Source organism: Vanessa tameamea, chromosome 9 (genome assembly GCF_037043105.1).
Source record: "Vanessa tameamea isolate UH-Manoa-2023 chromosome 9, ilVanTame1 primary haplotype, whole genome shotgun sequence".
NCBI lineage: Eukaryota > Metazoa > Arthropoda > Insecta > Lepidoptera > Nymphalidae > Vanessa > Vanessa tameamea.
In genome coordinates, this window is record NC_087317.1 from 12721426 (window position 1) to 12742636 (window position 21211).

The 21211-nt window shown below is 33.5% G+C and overlaps 2 protein-coding genes across 2 annotated transcripts; both read left to right on the forward strand.

The window, feature by feature from the left end:
- Positions 1-6000: 6000 nt before the first annotated feature.
- On the forward strand, positions 6001-12154 carry Lectin-22c (lectin-22C). Its single transcript, XM_026642189.2, has 7 exons — positions 6001-6087; positions 7279-7389; positions 8475-8612; positions 9935-10129; positions 10548-10681; positions 11587-11707; positions 11926-12154. The coding sequence occupies exons 1-7, from the start codon at positions 6039-6041 to the stop codon at positions 12108-12110; spliced, it is 933 nt and encodes a 310-aa protein (XP_026497974.2). The 5' UTR covers positions 6001-6038; the 3' UTR covers positions 12111-12154.
- Positions 12155-14730: 2576 nt separating this feature from the next.
- Positions 14731-20669, forward strand: LOC113402071 (macrophage mannose receptor 1-like). Its single transcript, XM_064215810.1, has 7 exons — positions 14731-14812; positions 15695-15805; positions 16695-16823; positions 18464-18655; positions 19097-19230; positions 19610-19730; positions 20454-20669. Exons 1-7 carry the CDS (start codon positions 14758-14760, stop codon positions 20624-20626), a joined length of 915 nt encoding a protein of 304 aa, XP_064071880.1. The 5' UTR covers positions 14731-14757; the 3' UTR covers positions 20627-20669.
- Positions 20670-21211: the final 542 nt, after the last annotated feature.

A 21211-nucleotide genomic window follows, 5' to 3' on the forward strand; every position in this document is an offset into this window, starting at 1 on the left:
AATCAGTATTTCTCAGTTACAATTTTGTTACTTTACAGAATATATCGATGACTTGTCCATCATTATTAAAAGCTTAAGAAATATATATATATATAAATATTGGTATATTTTAATATAATATATTTGTATGTTACAAAGGATATATTAAATATGATATATATATTTTTTTCGTTTTAACGAAAGATAAAGTATAAAATGAAACATTATAAAATAAACAACACACAAATTAATGACTATTTTATTAAAATTAAAAAATATTTTATAGAATTAAACACTTTATTTATAATAAAACTTAAGTTTAAAGTCTAAAAAATTAGTCCAAGTCGCTATATTACCTATATATTAAGTACGTAAATATATTGTGTATATTTTTTCCGAATTTCTCTATAAAACAATATATTTTCATTTATGTAAAATAAACTCTGTAACACCGCTTCAGTATTAGGAGCTTATGACATGGTCTTGTAAATCTTTTCGAAACCTTTTAATCTTAATTCATCCTGTCGGGCATGGAAGGGCCTAGTGTCATCGTTTAGGTTAAACGCTTATGAACCACACTGGATTTAGTTGGGGTCACTGTTCACTTTACACTTAAATTGGTGTAAACAGGTTCTGGAATGATGAAAGTTTATACGTATTTTAATTTTTTCTATTTATTTTTACTCCATCTACTTTAAATATATTTTTGGTAAATATTTAGTAAACTAACTATGTATATTGCGATAAATTATGATAGATTTTCTTCTATGTCTTTTTCATATTATATATTTGCACTTAAATACGCTAAGCAAGAATTATGATCGCAGTGAATGAGACACAGTTACAACTTGGATATCAATCAATTTAAAATTGTTTCGTTGTCCAACCAAAGTTTGAGATGCGTCAAAACGTGGTCAATATTTTGTTTTGCTTACTATATCAGCATTCGTGTACCTTTAGCATTAACTACCTGTTTACCGTGGTTTTACACGTGTTATGCGTTATAGGGAAATTATATCAATTTATAACCGTTATGATACGTTCTTGATTCTATTTCGACAAAATTTCGACTATTCCTTATAAAATCTTAAGGTTAACTGATTCCTAACTGGTAGTCAATTTTACTTTTAATAATGAATACCATTTAAGATACTTTTCCAAGTCTATTGCGATCCAACTTCGACCGAACTGTAACTAAATCGTTGTGTTAGTCGAATAGGAAAACAGCTTAACGACAACGATTGGATCGCGACTGATACAAGGCCTCGTAGTTCGTAACAAGATATTAAATAACCTATCCTTCCTATAATAACTTAAGAGGATCGCTTTAAATAGTATATTATGCGCGGTGGACAATCAGGTCTGTAGAGTTACATAGACGGTTATATATTTATGAATCATTTTAAATGAAGGTCCGCTCTTTACTTAAGAGCTTCCCTCATGAGCTGCTGGGAGCGTTCATCATACATAAGGGCTCATTTGCGTTAATTCATTGACCCTATTAATATTAAAAGATTGGTAATACTTAATTTTGTATAATTAAGATTAATACGTATTTATTATTTTAAAGATAGCGTGATAAGGGGTAGCCGTTATGTAGTATTTTTTTTTTTTTTTTTTTCTAAATTGTCTTTAAAAAAAAACTATACTAATATTATAAATGTGAAAGTAGCTCTGTGTATTCGTTACTCTTTCACGGCCAAACCACTTAACCGACTCTGATGTAATTTACTATGGAGTAAGCTTGAACACCGAGGAAGAACATAAGCTACTTTTAATCCAACGAACACCTAAAGCACAAGCGAAGCCTCGGTCTAAGACTAGTAGCCTATATTCGTACAGCGCATCATGCGCCATTTGTACGAAGATTCATGCTTGTTACGTCAATGGTATTTATTTAAAGCGAATAAAACTATGAAACGCAGCTGCTTATATACTATATTATTTCCGAAGCATGCTGCATCTTCCGGTGTACGTTTTATGTATATGTATAACAGTTTTATCAGTTTGACATTACCTACAAAAAAAAACCGTTTATTAGTAGCCTCTTCATTCATGGTACAGTTATGTGCGCTTACAGACGTACAACTCTTTATTCGCCTCTCATTATCCGAGGGCATGAGAAGTATTTACGTGTTTCCGAAGCACGAAAGTGTAAACAGTCGAGTACAAATACCATATAATTCAACCCTGTTATAATTTTTTAGCAATATCATATAAACGAGTATTTGTTTTTTATTTTAATTTGAATCACAGTTAATCATGATCATCATTACATAAAATTACACAACAGATTTTGTTGCGGTTTTTTTTAATAGATAGATTGATTCAAGAGGAAGGTTTATATGTATAATACACATATTACGTCGGGCAAAGTATACAATATATAATAGGAAACCATACTCTATTGTTAAAAAAAAAGATGAATAATATGTTATGCAAGGGAGCATCTGTAGTTAGTGGCTCACTCGCATTTTAAACCGAAACACAAGAATACTAATGCTGTTTGGAGGCAGAGTACCTGATGAGTCGGTGGTATCTACCTAGATGGGCTTTAACAAAGACTTACCACCAAGGGCAAAGCTCTACCACGAGTGTTTTGTATGTTAAATAATCAGATTGTCTAGCCTCAAAAATAAACTAGGTTTTATAAATGATTCGTCAAAAGTTTAAAAAAAAACATATATATTAGCGATTAGAACATACATTAAAATATATATATCGGCTTCGCTCGCGTTTTAGGGGTAGGTCGTCAGATATTAGGCAAGAAAAGGAGTCAAAGTCAACGTCAAAGTCAAAAATCTTTATTCAATATAGAAGTGTTTACACTTGCTTATTGATAGTCAAAAATCTACCACCGCTTCGGAATTTAACACCTCAGACCTGAGAAGAACCGGCGAAAGAAACTCAGTGGGATATATATATATATATTTTCCATTTTGCATGTACAATAATAATTATATTTTAGTTATTTGAAACAGCCTTGAGGCGATCATTTCATTCCCAAGGTGTGCAGTCAACTAAAAAGTCATTAGTGTTGTAATATCCTTTAGCACACAAACGCTCTTTAACGATTCTTTTGAATTTTATAATTGAATAATTTTGAACGTTTTCTGGGATCCTGTTGTAAAAACGTATACATTGCCCCAACAAAAAGTGTTACTAATTGTGTGTAATCGGGTACTTCGAGTAACAAGTTTATTCTTGTTCCTAGTTTTAAAAGAATGTACGTCACAATTTCTGGGAAAATCATTTATGTTTTTGCGTACATACTTAACATTATCAAAAACAAATTGAGAAGCGACAGTCATTATTTTAATTTCTTTAAATTTACCTCTTAACGAATCTTTTGGGCCCAGGTTATAAAGTGCACGAATAGCCCTCTTCTGCAGTACAAAAATGGTATTAATGCCAGCTGCATTACCCCAGACATTACCATACGACATTATACTGTGGAAATAACTGAAATACACAAGGCGAGCCGTATCCACATCAGACAAAAGTCTATTTTTTTTACCGCATAGGCTGCAGAGCTGAGTCTATTCGCCAATTTATTTATATGGGGGCCCCATTGGAGCTTAGAGTCTATTGTCATACCAAGGAACTCTATTGATTCGAAAACATCTAATGCTTCCCTGTTTAACAGTACACTCGTTTTGACACATCTTACATTAGGAGTAGTGAATTTAATACATTTTGTCTTTTTACTATTTAACATTAAATTATTAATACTAAACCAATTTACTATTTCAGAGAGAGCATTGTTCACATCGTCATATATGGAAAGACGTCTTTTTATTTTAAAAATTAAAGAAGTATCATCAGCAAACAATACTATCTCGAGTTTATCACCTAGGAGATGTGGCAGGTCATTTATATAAACAAGGAGAGAAATGGTCCAAGAATTTATCCTTGAGGGACCCCCACAGTAACTGGAGACCCGGGAGATCTCTTTCCATTTACATCAACCCTCTGAATCCGATTGCTCAGATACGAAATCAGAAGACTGAGTGCAGTATCCCTAATTCCATAACGACGTAGCTTCCTGACCAAAGTTTCGTGTTGCACATACTCGTATATCCTTCCTTGTTAAGTTTAAGCTTCCTTCATACCATATTTAATTGCATTGGGTTGGGTTAGGTGGTAAAAGAGCAACAGACAGACAGACGGACAAAGATACTTTCGCATTTATAATATTAGTATAGATTTGTACAGATAGCTCCAAAGAAAGTATGGATGGATTGTGTGAAAGACAATAGATGGATTGTGGTTAGAAAGAATGTTACTTGTGAGATGATGTCAGACACAGAAGCATGGAAGAGAAGACATGCTGCAGCGACCCCAAGTAAAGTTGGAATAAGGGCTGGAGGATGATGATAGTACTGATAGCACATTCTCGGAAGGAAACAGTCACCACCTGGGTATTTCTTAATCATATTAAAAACTGTAAGCAATTACAATAATACACAAAAAAAAACAAGTTTCTTGTATTACTTATATTAGTTACTTACATTTTCTTATCTCTACCGGTGGTAGTCGCTACTTCGATTATCGCTAAGTTAGTCTAAAACACCTAAATTGAATAAAGGACAGAGAAAGATCGATTTGAACGTTCGAACTTTTTGCTCGGGAGCTTTAATTGCTTGCAATTAATATGGAGAGTTAACTTAAGCCAAGTTAGGTGACTGTAAGTGTGAAACAGAACTCTAAGTGAGCCAATTAACCTTGGATGTAATTTGTTTGACGATATGTTCATTTAGCGCAATTATCGAGTTCCTGGTACAGAGAGTATTAATTTGTGATGAAATATTAGTTCTCAAAATGATTTTCTGGCAGAAATACCTAGTGAATTATGGAATGATGACTTTCTTTATCTGTACTGTTCGATGTAAGGAAAGGTTAAAATTTCTTACAGCACCATTGTCTATGGGCGGCGGTGACCACTTCCCATCAGGTATTATAAAATAAAAAAAAAAATGAAATAGAGTAGATTATATTCTGGAACAGTACATCGGTTACTTTCGTAATCCTTTACACTTCCACGACTTCATCACTATCCTCTGAGCAGATATTAGTCTATAAACTCATAAATTGAATTAGTTACTATACCAATACTACTAATTAGTGGGCATAAAAATCGCCAAAAATTAGGATCTCTGCGGATGGAATCTGCCGCAGCACGGAATCTGTAGCCACTTGGACGTGCTCAACCAGTCGGTCGGTTTCGGCATTACCGCTATGGAACCTATAAAGGCACGCGTAGATTCGCGGATGGTCGTCGCAGTCTACACGCAGCCAGATAATCGATAGGTCCTGCCCTTCAAGGCTGCCGAGGCGTCGAGAGCAGATATCATCTCTGACGTAAACGCACACCCCAGCTCGTGGTACAAAGGAATGTTCCAATTTGTACCCGGGGTAAGAGAGAAAAGTCGTGCCGGCTCATTCGGGTGGCACCCTGAAGGTATGCAGTGTGGCACTACCACTTAGATAAAATAAAATTTGTTTATATAATAAACGGGGCTCCGTGGTCGAGTCGTGTGTACACCGGTTTTCATGGGTACGCCACTCCGAGGTCCCGGGTTCGATTCCCGGCCGAGTCGATGTAGAAAAAGTTCATTAGTTTTCTATGTTGTCTCGGGTCTGGTTGTATGTGGTACCGTCGTTACTTCTGATTTTCCATAACACAAGTACTTTAGCTACTTACATTGGGGTCAGAGTAATGTATGTGATGTTGTCCAATATTTGTATTTATAATTATTTAAATGTAATGTTTATGCAATTCAAGTTATTATGTCTATACACCGAAACATAGGCGTAATATGTTTGTGTATACATAGATTATTTGAATATTTCCCGAACAGGTAATTGATTACTGAATATTCCCGAAAAACCAGACTACACACACGTCCAGACGACCTGACCTGATCTTAGCTTTATCAAATTTTCATTAATATTGTTATTGTTCCGATAAACTTTGCCGTAAATATATAAGATTTAATATTTATTTAATGCAACGGAGAACATTATCTTTGTCACTCCGCTTTGGACTCAGTGTCGTTATGTTGCTGTTGACGTATTTACTTATATTTGGATTTATATCTTGTCTAGGTAAGTATATATATTTTGCTATTAAGATATCGGTGCTTACAAGGTTGGTAGCATATTGGCGATGCAAAGGTTATTACAACACCAATGTCTATGGACAGTGGTCACCAGGGATGTTAATGATCTGTATATGAATATTGAAATAATATTTTACCGTTTTCGGATACGGTTACGGATACTAATTTATCTCGGATTATCCGCTTTTTTCCGAATATAAGTTTACTAAGAAATTGTAAAATAGATTATTACAAAGTAACGACTTAATTAACTTCATTTGTAGACTATTTTTTAACAAAACAAAGGAAAAGATAGTCTTAAAAAATAAATAGCCTCTCTCTTTAAGTTTGCAAAAACAAAATAACAATAAGCAATGTTTATATCGGAGTCGGTTTCGAATTAATTTTTATTGTTACGGAGCTCCATAACATCCTCGGTGACCACTTACCATCAATTGGTCCAATTGCTTCTCCACCAACATATGAGTAGCTATGTGTGTGTCTATGATGTTTTACTAAGAGCCGAGATAGCCTAGTGGTTAGATGGCGTGCATCTTAACCGATGATTGCGGGTTAAAACCCAGACAAGCACCACTGAATTTCCATGCGCTTAATATGTGTTTATAATTTATCTCTTGCTCGGTGGTAAAGGAAAACATCGTGAGGAAACCTGCATGCTAATTTCAATGAAATTCTGCCACATGTGTATTCACCAACAAGCGTTGGAGCAGCGCGGTGGAATATGCTTCAAGCCTTCTCCTCAAAGGGAGAGGACGCCATAGCCCAGGAGTGGGAAATTTACAGGCTGATTATGTTTATGTTTACTTAATTTTCTTAATCTACAAATTAAGTAACTATCTATAATAATGTTATAAGTGCAAAAGTAACTCTGACTGTGTCCGGTACGCTTTCAGGGCTAAGCCACTGAACCGTAACTGATGAGATTTGCTATGAAGTAAGCCTGAACCACAAGAAAAGACATAGGCTTTTTTATGCCTAAAGTCTATTACTAACAACCTAACACACATACGACAACTAGTTCATAATATGTTTGAATTTATAAATTTAAAAATAGCTTGGTTAAAATAGTTGTCTTTTACTTTTGTTTTAGCTTTACTGTATGTGTGTATTTTAGCTTTATTTTATATAATATGTTTCAGCTATTGAACATTGTATCAAAGAAATAATTATTTTTTAGATGGAAAATTCAGATGTGACTATAAATATTTTAATGAAACTGAGGGCTACTTAAAACTACACAGGGTGCCGGCCAATTGGCACGAGGCCAGACTGCGATGCCATCTTGAAGGTAATATATTTTTCTTCGTAATCATTTTACTTTTAACTATTTTTTTTAATATATATTTAATCAATACTTTGGTCGTGTGTATACGTTCAGATAGCTACGTAGAGTCATGTGGTCAAGGCTTGTGTGAAAGAGATAGCTTCTTAGCGATAAATTTTGCAGATGTTATCTCGTTTTCGTATTTATAGTTGTTTGTAAATGTCGTGTGCAATATAGAGTATTCGATTTCATTATATTATAGGAAAAAAATGTCCAGCAAACACTTTTGAGTGGTGGGATAATGAAGGCTTTCTTTATCTAAGCAGATAATAGGAACACAAATTAATGAAATTTCCCACTAGAACTCTTATAGTATAATCTGTTCGTATGATAATGAAACGACACGTTGAACCGTTCAGGAGCTGGAACAGCGGTTACACGACTAAGTAGGAATGGTAAATGAGCCACCGAATGGTATGGGGTCACCAGTGTCCATGGACTTTGGCACTCTAACAAATATAAACTATCCCTTACATCACCAATTCGCCACCAGCCTTAAGAACGAAGATGTTATGTCCCTTGTGCCAGTTGTAATTGGCTCACTGACCCTTCATATAATAATCAATACAGAGACTTTCTTAACTATAATTCTTACCAGTTCGACTCGAGACTTTTAACCAAGACCTACCGAAATCTCCAATAATAAGTTTTAGGAAATTGCACGAGTCGAATTTGTAGAGAATAAAATACACGCACCTCACTGGTCGATGCGTGCGGCTAAAGATAAACATGAATCTGGTATGTAAGACAATCTAAAGAAATGATTTGACCAAAGAAGATGACGTGTGCGCAATGAGAGCACAAGGATAATTTCCTTTGGGAGCTCATTCCGTGGAATGGACAATAGCTATAGGTGCAGGTATCAAGGCGCGCTCCTACACGTTCAATTTATATTTTTTTATATATATTTATAGTCGTCTCACGCACACTAAGACACGCCTATGATAATTTAACGTAGATATATATAATAGAGTAGAATAGAGGTACTAAATTTTAACCGGCAATATAGTTGCATTTATGTACATAAAGTATTGACAAAACATTTACAGGTGCGAAATTAGCGTCCCCCCTTAATGAAAAACTGAAATCTGCAATGAAAGATCTGATGAAACAAGAAAATACACTGAAATGTATCTTCACTGGAATACATAGCATTTTCTCGAGAGGCGATTTCCATTCTGTTGAAGGTACTTATTTTTAGATTGATTGAATTATTTAATACTACCACATACACTTCAAATTAATTAGCAAGATAAAGCAACTGTAATAATACTTGCTGGGTCAATGTCTCCTCTCCTTTTGACGAGAGCAAGCGTCACGATACAGCGTAGCGGAATAAGCTCTAATCAGCTGCAGTGCGCTTTTAACTAACTTGTTACCAACCCGAGGCACTGGATTGGTGATGAGTTGATTTTGGTTACAAATGAGGCAACTTTCCATCCCTCCCACGCAGCTTTCGTTACCATAATTTCTAACACTGTCCAGCTGGACTATAAGCACAAATTAAGAAACATAAAATAAATAGAGCTTTTTTTAAATTTCGATTTGAATTTAATCAATCACTTAAATCTTTTGACTATCCGTAGAAGTTTCTTATGACATTTAGTTAGTGTTGCCACACGAAAAATAAAGTATGTATGTATGTATCATGTTTAGTGATCGTTAAATTTCTATGAGAGTCAGTGACAGTTGATTCAAAGTTTTTTTAGAACCAATTTCGTCACAACATAAATAAAAAAAAAAAATGGTTTACTTCAACTTTTGCATACATAATGTGGTCGTATTTACATTCACATTATATACAAGTTGATATTTTTGTCACCTTTCGACATCAATAAGATAACACGACTAAACCCAGACTATATCAAGTAAAAATATCATGTTGTTAATATTATTGTAAAGCATAATCATTATCTTTGAGGAAATTAAACATTCCCCTTTCTGATATCGATTATTGTCAAATGTAATTGGTTTCAGAATTTTGTCAATCTGAACATATTATAGAATTGGAGTTCTGTTTGTTATATTAAAATAAACGCTTTTTACTAAATGCATATGTATGTATGTATACACGGTACATATACCAAAATAACATTTTTTCCAATTTTGTCTGTCTGTCTGTTTGTTCCGGCTAATCTCTGGAACGGCTGGACTGATTTTGACGGGACTTTCACTGGCAGATAGCTGATGTAATAAGGAGTAACTAAGGCTACAACAATAACTTTTTTGTTGAATTCAAACGCGCACGAAGTCGCGGGCACGGCTAGTTATTAAATAAGAGTAACGTTTCTATGTATCTACTAAATACATTTTTATTGAATAAAGATTTTGATTTTTGTTAGATGGAATTAACTAAATAAGAAATTGTGAATTATCAACCTCGGTATTTTCATATATTTTGGTGCTTGTCAATTGATTGTCAGAAATTTAAAGCCCTGAGAAGAGAGTTCTTTTAAAACACGAAAAATTATAGCCAGTATACATTAGCGTGGCTTGTATCTTGTTTCAGGCGTGCCTTTATCAAAGATTCCACACAATTGGGCAGAGGATGAACCCGATAATTATGAAGATAATGAAAGCTGTCTCCTGATGTTATCGACCGGATTGTTAGCTGATGTTAATTGTTCTGAACCCTTGCCTTATATGTGTTACAAGAAAATCACGAAACGTTTACATCTTAATAGTTGCGGAACTATCGATCCTGGTAATAATCTTGGTTGATTTTATGGTATAGACAGCAAACGAGCAGTCCCACCTGGTTGAAAGTCACCTGCAACATCTGCGGCTTGCAAGTACGTTGTCGGCCTTTAGAATTGTTGGTTATATGAATTTCCAGATAATAATTTCAGAATTATTAAATAATGTGTCTTAGTTTTACAATTCTCCCCTTATCCCTATTATCCTCATCAATCGAATTTTCTTTCTATAAACTGACAAAACTTCCTCAACTGAAACCTATCCTTCATCTTTGTTAGAACAATGAAATAACCCTTTTCGTTATAGAGTAGCAAATCACAATCGACCCCAAAATATACAAAAATTCAATCAATTTTTAATTTTCTCAAATATTTATTAGATGATCCAATTTACAATTTATTTCTACGGTTACTTTTTCATTGCAGAGTACCAATTAGACCCTAGAACTGGAAGCTGTTATAAGTTTCATAGAGTTCCTCGGACATGGTCACGTGCTTACATGACCTGCACCGCTGAAGGAGGCCACTTAGCGATTATCAACAGCGAAACCGAAGCTCAGGTAGACGACAGATATGTTTTATTATTGAGAAAGAAATAAAAAGGAATAACTATATAACATACATGAAGATTAGAGTTAGAAGGCATAAAGGCTGTAATGATTTGATTGTGTGCAACACGAAACTTTGGTCTGGAAGCTACGTCATTATGGAATTAGGGATACTGCACTCAGTCTTCTGATTTCGTATCTGAGCAATCGGTTTCAGAGGGTTGATGTAAATGGAAAGAGGTCTCCCGGGTCTCCAGTTACTGTGGACTACTGTGGACCCTCAAGGATCAATACTTGGACCATTTTTCTTCCTTGTTTATATAAATGACCTGCCACATCTCCTAGGTGATAAACTCGAGATAGTATTGTTTGCTGATGATACACACCTTGGGAATGAAATGATCGCCTCCAGGCTGTTTCAAATAGCTAAAATAATTATTATTGTACATGCAAAATGGAAAAAAAATATATATATCCCGCTGAGTTTTTTTCGCCGGTTCTTCTCAGGTCCGAGGTGTTAAATTCCGAACCGGTGGTAGATTTTTGACTATCAATAAGCAAGTGTAAACACTTCTATATTTAATAAAGATTTTTGACTTTGACATTGACTTTGCTAATTTTAGCAATATATTAAATTATTAATTAGTATTTAGTACCGATTTTACTGACGTTATTTATCGAGTAGACATTCGGAAATCAAAACCTCTAGTTTGAGAACCTATCGAATCAAGTCGTTACGGATCTTGAACGAGAATATCCGTTGAAATAATGAAAGCTGCAGCATATCGAGACATTGTCCTGACGTATATTACTCTATAAATTACAGAACGAAAATAGGAAATGATAATATTATATTATATTATATTTTTTAAATATGTTGATTATATTTTGCTTACAAATTGTCTAAATATTTGCAGGTGATTAAAGATATTTTTGCCAAAAACCCTGGTAGTTCCATGGTAGGTAATTTCTGGAAAGATGTAGCTTTTATGGGATTCCATGATTGGGGAGAACACGGAGAATTTTTGACGCTTGAGGGTAAGAATATTTATTTTTTAACATTACCACAAATATTATAATCAATGAATGTATGTATTATATAATCACGCAATAAATTGAAAGTCAGACTAAACATTTTAATAAAATATTAATCTTAATGACAACAAATTAAAAAAAAAATGTTGTTTTAAAAGTCTGGTGTGCTTTAGTGCAAAAAATCTTGCATTTGCTTGAGAACGTCAAATATTTTTCGTCAGGTCACACACTTCTAGAGGCTGGCTATGATAAGTTTTCACCCGGAGAGCCTAATAACGCAACTACGGGGGAATTCTGCGGTGCAGTCTATCGTAATGGGATGCTCGATGATTTGTGGTGTGAGAACAAGTACGCGTTCATCTGTGAGAAGGATGTAGATAGTCTTTTATGTGAAATGGATGACTAAATTGCTTATTATTTCAAATGTCAATAAAGTTTTGCTTAAATATATTTTGGTTTAATAAATTAAATTGCTCTACAATGATAAAATCAATTCGACGCTGAATTTTGATTGATTAAATTTGTCTGTAATGAATTGTTCTTCAATATAAACAATTTGTATTTGAAAGTTATAAAAAAAAAATTTAAACAATAATTGACATTGCACTTGTTTTCATTACTAAATATAACAAAAACGGAAGACTGTAAAGTAATCAATTAAATTTTTTTATATATATTTTGTAATATTATTTCCATAAAATATCTGTTAATACCGAATCAAAGCAATTACAACTGGATATTTTGCAAATTATTTAGGTGATAAATAGGTTTACTTCACAGTATATTTATTGATATACATATTTTTTTCATTACTTCTCAAAAAAAAAAATGTTTTGATTTTTTTGTGGCTTCGGTAGTCGGACTTTGAGCCCTGATGGTAAGCAATCCCCACTGCTCATAGTCATTGACGCCCTGTGAGATTTTAATTATTCCTTATATTACCAATAAGCCATCAACCTCAAGAACTGTGACGTCATTTCCCTTGCGACTACACTGGCTCAATGGCCTTTAAACCGGAACACAACAAAACTTAATATTGCTATTTGGCAGTGAAAGAAATGATGCCACTAAGCCCTACCACCAAATATAGCAGATATACATATTAGAAAATCGCAAGGAAGTATGTATCGTATATGTAAGTTTTGATTATCTTTAAGACAAAAAGATTCGTCTTTTGATTATAGTTACCAGCGTAACAATAGTCTGTGTTCGAATCTTACTCAAGACTACAATGTTTGTTGTAATGTATTTGAACAATATCGATAAACATATTATATGATTACCGTATAGTAACCGTTTAAAATTAACATTATTTAAGCAATTTAACTCAACCGTATCAGTTAATTTGTAATGCTATATTGTAATAAAGTAGATTAACAGCCTGTTAATGCCACTGCGGGGATTGCATATGAAGTCAGTTTGCCCCGGGTTCAGATGGCGGATATACTTTAATCTACACAATGTCTACAATCCTCTTGCTCGAATAGCAGGTAAAGCCGTCTTGCGCCTGTACCTTTCCCATCGGTTTTGCCTTCCCATTAGGTTATGAGAGTGGGAGAGCAAACAATGCACTTGTGTTGCGCAAACACTTGTGCACTAGAATTTGTCCTGCGTCTTTTGCTAGGTCGACATTTTACATTACAATAACAGCCTGTAAATTTCCTACTGCTGGGCTAAGGCCTCCTCTTCATTTGAGAAGAAGGTTTGGAGCATATTCCACCACGCTGCTCCAATGCGGGTAGGTGGAACACATGTGGCAGAATTTCGTTGAAATTAGACACATGCAAGTTTCCTCACTATGTTTTTCTTCACCGCTGAGTACAAAATGTATTATAAACACAAATTGAGCACTTGAAAATTCAGTAGAGCTTGCCTGGGTTTGAACCCGCAATCGTCGGTTAAGATGCACGCGTTCTAACCACTAGGCCATCTCTTACCATCTACCAACATTGAAATTCGATTTGAAATAAATAAATTAATTTAAATTCACCGACAGCTGTTTACACCAAATAATTGACCATATTATTATTATTTTTTTATAATAGAATTCTAATAGTTTCTTATAATATATTATGGACACCGAAACAATTAGAGTACTAAAATTTACATTCAGCACCAAAATTAGAAATGACGAAACGAACATTGATTCCAGTAATTAATTAAATTGCTAACATTGCAAAAGTCAAACTGCGCTAAAGTTCTCGGTTCACCTCCCGATCCAGTCGGGTCCAGCCACTTTATTCAGGTCATGGACCCACCTCGCTGGAGGGTGCCCTGCATTTGCCGATTCACGAATCATCTCCGGATTATCTCATTTCAGATTTTAACTTTGAGTTTGTGGATTGGTCCCATTAGTTAGTCCACTTTCCACGAATTTCAATGTAAGTGATACGCACTTGTAGAAAACTTTCGTCTTCAAGCATTTCGTTATAGGCGATGTGAGTTAATGAAAATTATACTAACTAACTACACTTACTAGACATATTATTCAAATACAAGATTACACAGATGATGAAAAAGCGTGGAGTTAATACTTGTTGATTTCCACGCAGGATATATTACATATATATATTTATATATAACTAACATGACTGTATTTTTAAATGCTGAAAAAGAGTAACTACTGAGGTTCGTGCCGGTTTTTCTTGGTGGAATCTACATTTCCGACCGGTGGTAGCTTCACTCATAAGCCTACTTGAATAAAGTATATTTTCATTTTAAATGCCGAACGTCAATGTCAGACGTTGGATTGGCTTACAAATGAATTAATTATACTCTTTTATTTCGTTCTTTAAGATCTAAATTAATGAAAAATATACCATTAATTCCACCTTTAGTCCCAATTGCTATTATAAATCCAACATTTACTTACAAAAATAATATGATTACGGCTTTTCTATAGACATTTAGTATTATCATAATGTTAATTAGTATGAAATTAACGAATTCGAGACGAACGTTGAAAATCGTTACACCTATTATGATTTAATTACGGTTAAAATGAATATATAACGTCGGAAAGATATTTATTGTGCCAGCAATCGTTTAACGGCATGTTTCTTCGTATTTTTTTGTTGCTCGGGATCATTGTCTGCGTTGCCTCGGCGGGTAAATAAGATATTATTTTGTAGTACCTATATTAGTTTTAATATCGTTTTATGGCAAGTGAATACCATCACCAATATATATCCGCGCAGTAAACTGAGATGTCATGACCCTTGTGTTACACCGGCTCACTCACCCTTCAAACCATGACACAACAATAGTAAGTGCTGTTTGGCGGCAAATTATATGCTGATTTGGTGGTACCTAGACGGGATTACACGAAGCCCTCCCACCAAGTAAGTAATGAATAAGTTATTCAGTTACTTATTTTTAATAACTTTGTTTCACTGTTTATTTTAATTTATTTGCAATTTTGCAAACCGTTTAATTTTGCGTATTTCTCTTTGTCGTTCCACATCGATTGTCTTCGAACCCGTTTGAATTATTTGTGTAATTATCAAAATTTGTAAGTAGCTCATTGCTCCCAATTTTACTGTCTCTGTGGGTTTTACTTACGCGAAACTTGGTCGTGTATAAAATATACGTCAGTTATTGTATTTACAAATTAAAAAGTTTAATTGCATAATTAAATCACTTCAGACTGTATATGTGTATGATGCAAACAACTAGCTTAATTAACCTCAAAATTAATAGCCTAGCCTTTTAACTTAATCCAATAATTATGTTCTTGTTTAAATTAACCAATATAAATATTTAAATTTTCAGGAGAGTGAAGCAAATTATCCCATTCTGATATATGACTGATATTAGGCCGCTGGTTGAACGGTGCCGTTTAGTAAAATGGCTAGGCTGTTAATTTAAAGGCTAATTTAAGTAGTTGGCTACGACTTGTCTAAATTCATAAATGAAATAGTTAATATTAGTAATAATATAATAATTAATATTATATATTGGATTGACTATGTATATGTTTTATTTACACAGATAATGGTTTTCGTTGCGACTACACCTATGACGATGACGCTTACGGTTGGTTGAAGTACCAGAAAGTGCCGGCGAATTGGCACGACGCAAGATTGAGATGTCATCTTGAAGGTAAGAATAATTTTAGTAGACGAACTCGTGTATTGGCTATATGTCGAATTGTCGAATCGCTTTTGAATTTCGATTTCGTCTAAATTATTCAATTCGTGAGTAAATTGTTGGTCACGGGATAAATCAAGTATATCTGTCATTTCTGTACATTTTGATATTAACAATTTTATTGAATGCATTGATTTCAGGGTTCATGTACGTACATATATGAGTTTATTTATTTCATCGATCCACTGCTCTTAGATATCTCAACAGATTTGGATACATCATCACATCGCATTGTTTTTTTTTTAAAAGGTATATACATAGAGTGGCAGTCAACAAAATTAAAGATATTTAAATATATATCCATACATATAATAGAAAATTGTGTTTTAGTTTGAGTATCGAGTAAATATCCATACGCATTGAATATTATTTTGATATTACAGACACATCAGTTTTATATATTTGTATAGATAATTTCAAGGTTTTTTCAAAGGAGCTAATGAACGAAATTTAACTGTTTTTATATCAAAATTAACGAATTAGGAATAATGCTTTTTCTACCAGTGACTTTTTTATTTGATTTGGAAGTTTATCCCCTACATACAAATAAACATATTGTACCCTTTATTATTTTAGTATACATTATAATACATATTTTAATTTGTAAAAATCTTCAAAACAGTTTAGTAACATTTTAGCCACGATGTTTTGTGTGGTAGATTTACATCTTAACTATGAGGTTTCCTCACGATGTTCATTCTGCTGTGCTGCTGGCTTTGAACCAGTATATATATTATTATTACAACATATATATTATTGCTTGCGGCTAAATTTAAGATTTTGTAATGATATTCAGCATTATTTGAGATAATCGTTTTTGATCAATACTTTTTTCTTACAGGTGCGGTGTTAGCTTCACCGTTAAACTTTAGAATGAGAAAAGCAATGCTCAGAATGACAAAGGCAAATTTCGATATATTCACTGGATATCATGCGACTTTCTCAAAAGAAGATTATCACTCTGTTGAAGGTATGAGAATCTTTGAAAAATATTTTAAAACTTAAATTGATTTCAATAAATCAGAAGACGTTTCCAGACCTATATATTGAACATTAATAATACTGTTCATTAAATGCCATTAGCTATGAATTTCTTTAAAAATAAGTTTTATATATTTTTAATGTAATTTTCAAAAGAAAACGTAATACTGCACTACTGAGTTTCTTGCCGGTTCTTCTCGGTAGAATCAACATTCCGCACCGATGGTAGTTTTTTCTTAAATGACAATTCAAAGGTGCTTGTAAAAGCTTATTCGAATAAAGTATATTTTGATTTTGATTTTGCACATACGCACATCGCTTCGTAATAACATCATCTTAAACGATTATTTTGATAGCGATGTATATTATACATATTACTGGGTATTTTACCATAACATTATAGCGGTCTAAATTGAATACGACTAACTTACAAACAAAAAAAACATTTATTAGCACAGATGTAATCACACAAATAGTTACAACGTACGTGTCTCAATAACACTAATTTAGATCTAAGGATAATTATTAGAGATATTTTGTATTCGTAATAACTAGTAACGACGAGGGAAAGAATTAAATATTACGTACACCTGTCGTGTGAAGAGGGCGGACTAATTAACCTTGTAACAACGCGGGGGCAGGCTCCGGGGAGAACCCAACACCGACTCCTGCGCGGAGTCGCTCGGACCGGCGCGGGGTGTGGGAGAGCGGGAACGGCCAGCCGTTGGTTTAAAAATATTACGCGCTATAATATCTATCAAAGATATCTGCTATTTAATACAGACAAAGATGTCACGATGACCAATATCAACCAGTCAACTACGCAGGACCTATTATCGTACATAAGTGTATTTACAAACACAGCTGCAATCTCTATATAATTCTAACTCCAACAATATTGTACATTCATTATCTTTCTCTTTCTTCTGCCTAGCGTTTCCCGGCACAGCGCCAAGGGCCGCCAATAGGCTATTTGACAATGCCAAAATGTCAATTTCAATAGTGAATGTCAATAGTAATCACTATATATTATGAGTTTAAAAATGGTTTTTTATCAACGAAATTTGAAAATAATAATTAATTTATTCAATAATCTATAAATAAAAATGATTTTTTTTAAACGTTTGTCACGTGTACTTTATGTGGATTATATGTGCCACAGATTAAAATACAGGCAAGTGACGTCACCGACCCCATTGCAGCGCCATATTGTCAAAGCCAACATAAAAAAGCCGCGTTTTCGCGCAATATTTAAATATGGTATTTTTATTTTGATATTTTTCAGCAAATATGTACCAGAATTAAAAAAAAAATGGTCGATACATTTTTTCTCTCAATATAACAATTATTAGAACATTCTTTGTCAATAAATTGTAGTGTAATAAAAAATAGACATAATTTGAAGTGTTGTCGGCTTAAATCCATAATATAATAATGATATTCAAGTATCAAGTAATTGTATTGAAATTATTATTATTTGTATCATGAGATATTACTATATAGATCCAAGTCCACATTCTCTGTATCCGGTCAATTAATCAATATAAATAAGCGAAATTATATATCTAATTCAAATATATAGTCGTAAGTATCAATTCTATAATTACCTGTTTATCAAAAATTCATCAGGACTACCAGTAGACAAGTACGCTCAGTGGGTAACTGGAGAGCCTGACAATTGGGAAAATAGCGAGGACTGTCTGTATATGACTTCAAGTGGAAATTTAGGAGACATGAACTGTGAACTTACAAGACCATACATCTGTTATAAGAAATACAATCCCAAAGATCGTCGCAATGAATGCGGAACCATAGACAGCGGTAGGTTGAAATCTAAAAATAAATATGTCTGATTTTCTACTACATCGATCTTTCTAATTGATAAATTCAATCAGTCAGTCAGTAAAAGGTAGGTAGCACAAATGTTTTAATACTTTTTCCGTAAACACATCTGATTGAAAAACTCAAAAGATCTGTAGGGATCAGGTGCAGGGTCCATAGTTCTATGATGTGCTCTCCGAGGCACACAATTCTAATTTCATGAACTCGTTTAGTTTCTTATTTTTGAAAGGAAGGATTTGTTGTGAATTTACTTATTATTTTGGTTTTTATTCACCTGTTATTAGAGCCGAGATGGTCCGACATAATCAAAAATTGCTGACTTGAACCCAACAACACTGACTCGTGAAGTATTTACCAGGCATTATGAAGGTTTCCTTAAATATCGTAAACTAATATTAGACGCGTCTTGCTTTCTTACAGATTATCATTTCTACAACTCAACTGGAAGCTGCTACAAGTTTCACAGAGTGCCGCGTAAGTGGTCACGAGCTTTCATGGCGTGCACCGCAGAAGGTGGTTACTTGGCCATCATCAATAGTAAGACTGAAGCAAAGGTAGCTAGAGTTTGATATTGCAAAATTATTTGTAATTAGGTATATGTATTTATATATTTCTATTATATCATTGTAATCACGACGATAATGGTCAATGACTAATTCAAACCTTAATGGATTGATAAGCCCAAATTTGATTAATATCGTCGTATGCGTTGGTAGGGCTTAGCGTAAGCCCATCTGGGTAGGTACCTCATCACCCTCATCAGATTTAACAGCGCCAAACAACAATACTTAGTATGTTTGATTATTGGCAATGTAATGAATGATTAACAATTAAAACAGCTTCAATATCTATGGGCAATGGTGACCACTTACCATCTTACTGTCCACCGTAAATCACAAAAAAGTTGTTAGAAAAATAAACTTTTTTTTTAAGGCTATCGCGGCTATCTTCGCAAAGAATCCAGCAACTTCTATGGTAGGACACTTTTGGAAAGACGTTGCATTTGTTGGATTCCATGATTGGGGTGAACACGGAGAATACTTAACGATAGAAGGTAAATTAATTATAATTATTACCTAATAATAAATTTATTATAAATTAAATTATAGATGTAACTTTATAAGAACACTTTATATATTAAAAAAAATGAAATAATATCTGCACACGCTGTATAATAAATAGTTGTGTAGGTCTTATTGAAAAAAAGAAAAAAATATTAGTGACAGCACATGTGTTAAACATGACGTCACCAAGACCAAAGTATTCAGGAGTTGAACCTTGTTCATTCCACGATATACTAACGTAGCAAGTATACCTAACAGTCTGAAACTAGAATAATTTATTGTAGATACAATTATTTTAAAATATTTATATTAATAATCCTTTTTGTGATAGCATAATGGATATATTTATATAATATTTTATCAAGGAAAATTAATTTTAATATTTATTAGTTTTCCCCTCATAATATTTATCGTAAAAACAGTTTCGTCTTCTAACAATTTTTTTTTTATTTCATTTTGTATAGGTATTACTAGTTCATAGCAAAAGATAAAATATGATATGTATAATTTATAGTTTTAAGACACTTCGATCATATATACAAAGCCTTCTGATGCGGTGGGTCAAGGGTACCTTTTAAATAACGCCACTTAGACTATCAGTAAGCAAAGCGAATCGTATCTTTATTGTTAGTAATCACAAAAAAACATAAAAATAGTTTTTTTTTTTTCTCTAAACATATCTTTAAACTTTATTCTTATATCTTTATTACCAGGTCAGACTCTTAAAGAGGCAGGCTATGACCTCTTCTCTCCTGGAGAACCCAACAACTCAACAACCGGCGAATACTGCGGTTCTGTGTACAGAACTGCTTTGCTGAATGATCTGTGGTGTGAAAACAGCTACGCTTTCATATGTGAGAAGGATCCAAAAAGCTTAGTGTGTTAACCATTGATTTAAGTGTTGAAACAAAAAAATATTTGGCAATTTATACGTTGTTATGTGTTTATGTAACGTATGTAGGTTGCAAGCATAATATTTAAATTTAGTTATGTAGTTAACAAATGAAAACATAATAAACATATAAACCCACAGTTATATTTATAATATAAATTAGGATTGAGGCTTACAAATAGTTTAATTTATGTGTGATGTTCATAATAAAATATTATGTAACGCTATATGCTAAACCAAGCCAAGCCGAGCCTTGGCTTGCCAAGCCAAGTCAAAGCAAGACAAGCCAAGCCAAGCCAAGCCTTAGAATTGAATAGCCGACCCATTGTCTTCCGAACGTTACTCATTAGTTATGCAAAAGAGACTGTCGCCAATGGCAACCGATATAACAGGGAGAAAGAAAATGTAAGACAGTTGATTAAATATTAATAACAAAAAATATATTGTAATTTCAGTAGTTCGGGATGGCAAAATAAAATTATGTTTTACAATGATGCTCCAATCTCTCTATATTTCTTTACAATCCCTCACAATCATCCGATTGTTTTCCTTATGACAGCTCAAACATTTTAAAAATAA

Coding starts and splice junctions, on each gene's coding strand:
- Lectin-22c (XM_026642189.2), top strand. CDS start 6,039: ATGTTGCTGTTGACGTATTTACTTATATTTGGATTTATATCTTGTCTA. Junction 6,088..7,278: donor TGGATTTATATCTTGTCTAG/GTAAGTATATAT, acceptor ATTATTTTTTAG/ATGGAAAATTCAGATGTGAC. Junction 7,390..8,474: donor ACTGCGATGCCATCTTGAAG/GTAATATATTTT, acceptor AAACATTTACAG/GTGCGAAATTAGCGTCCCCC.
- LOC113402071 (XM_064215810.1), top strand. CDS start 14,758: ATGTTTCTTCGTATTTTTTTGTTGCTCGGGATCATTGTCTGCGTTGCC. Junction 14,813..15,694: donor TGTCTGCGTTGCCTCGGCGG/GTAAATAAGATA, acceptor TTATTTACACAG/ATAATGGTTTTCGTTGCGAC. Junction 16,824..18,463: donor AGATTATCACTCTGTTGAAG/GTATGAGAATCT, acceptor AAAATTCATCAG/GACTACCAGTAGACAAGTAC.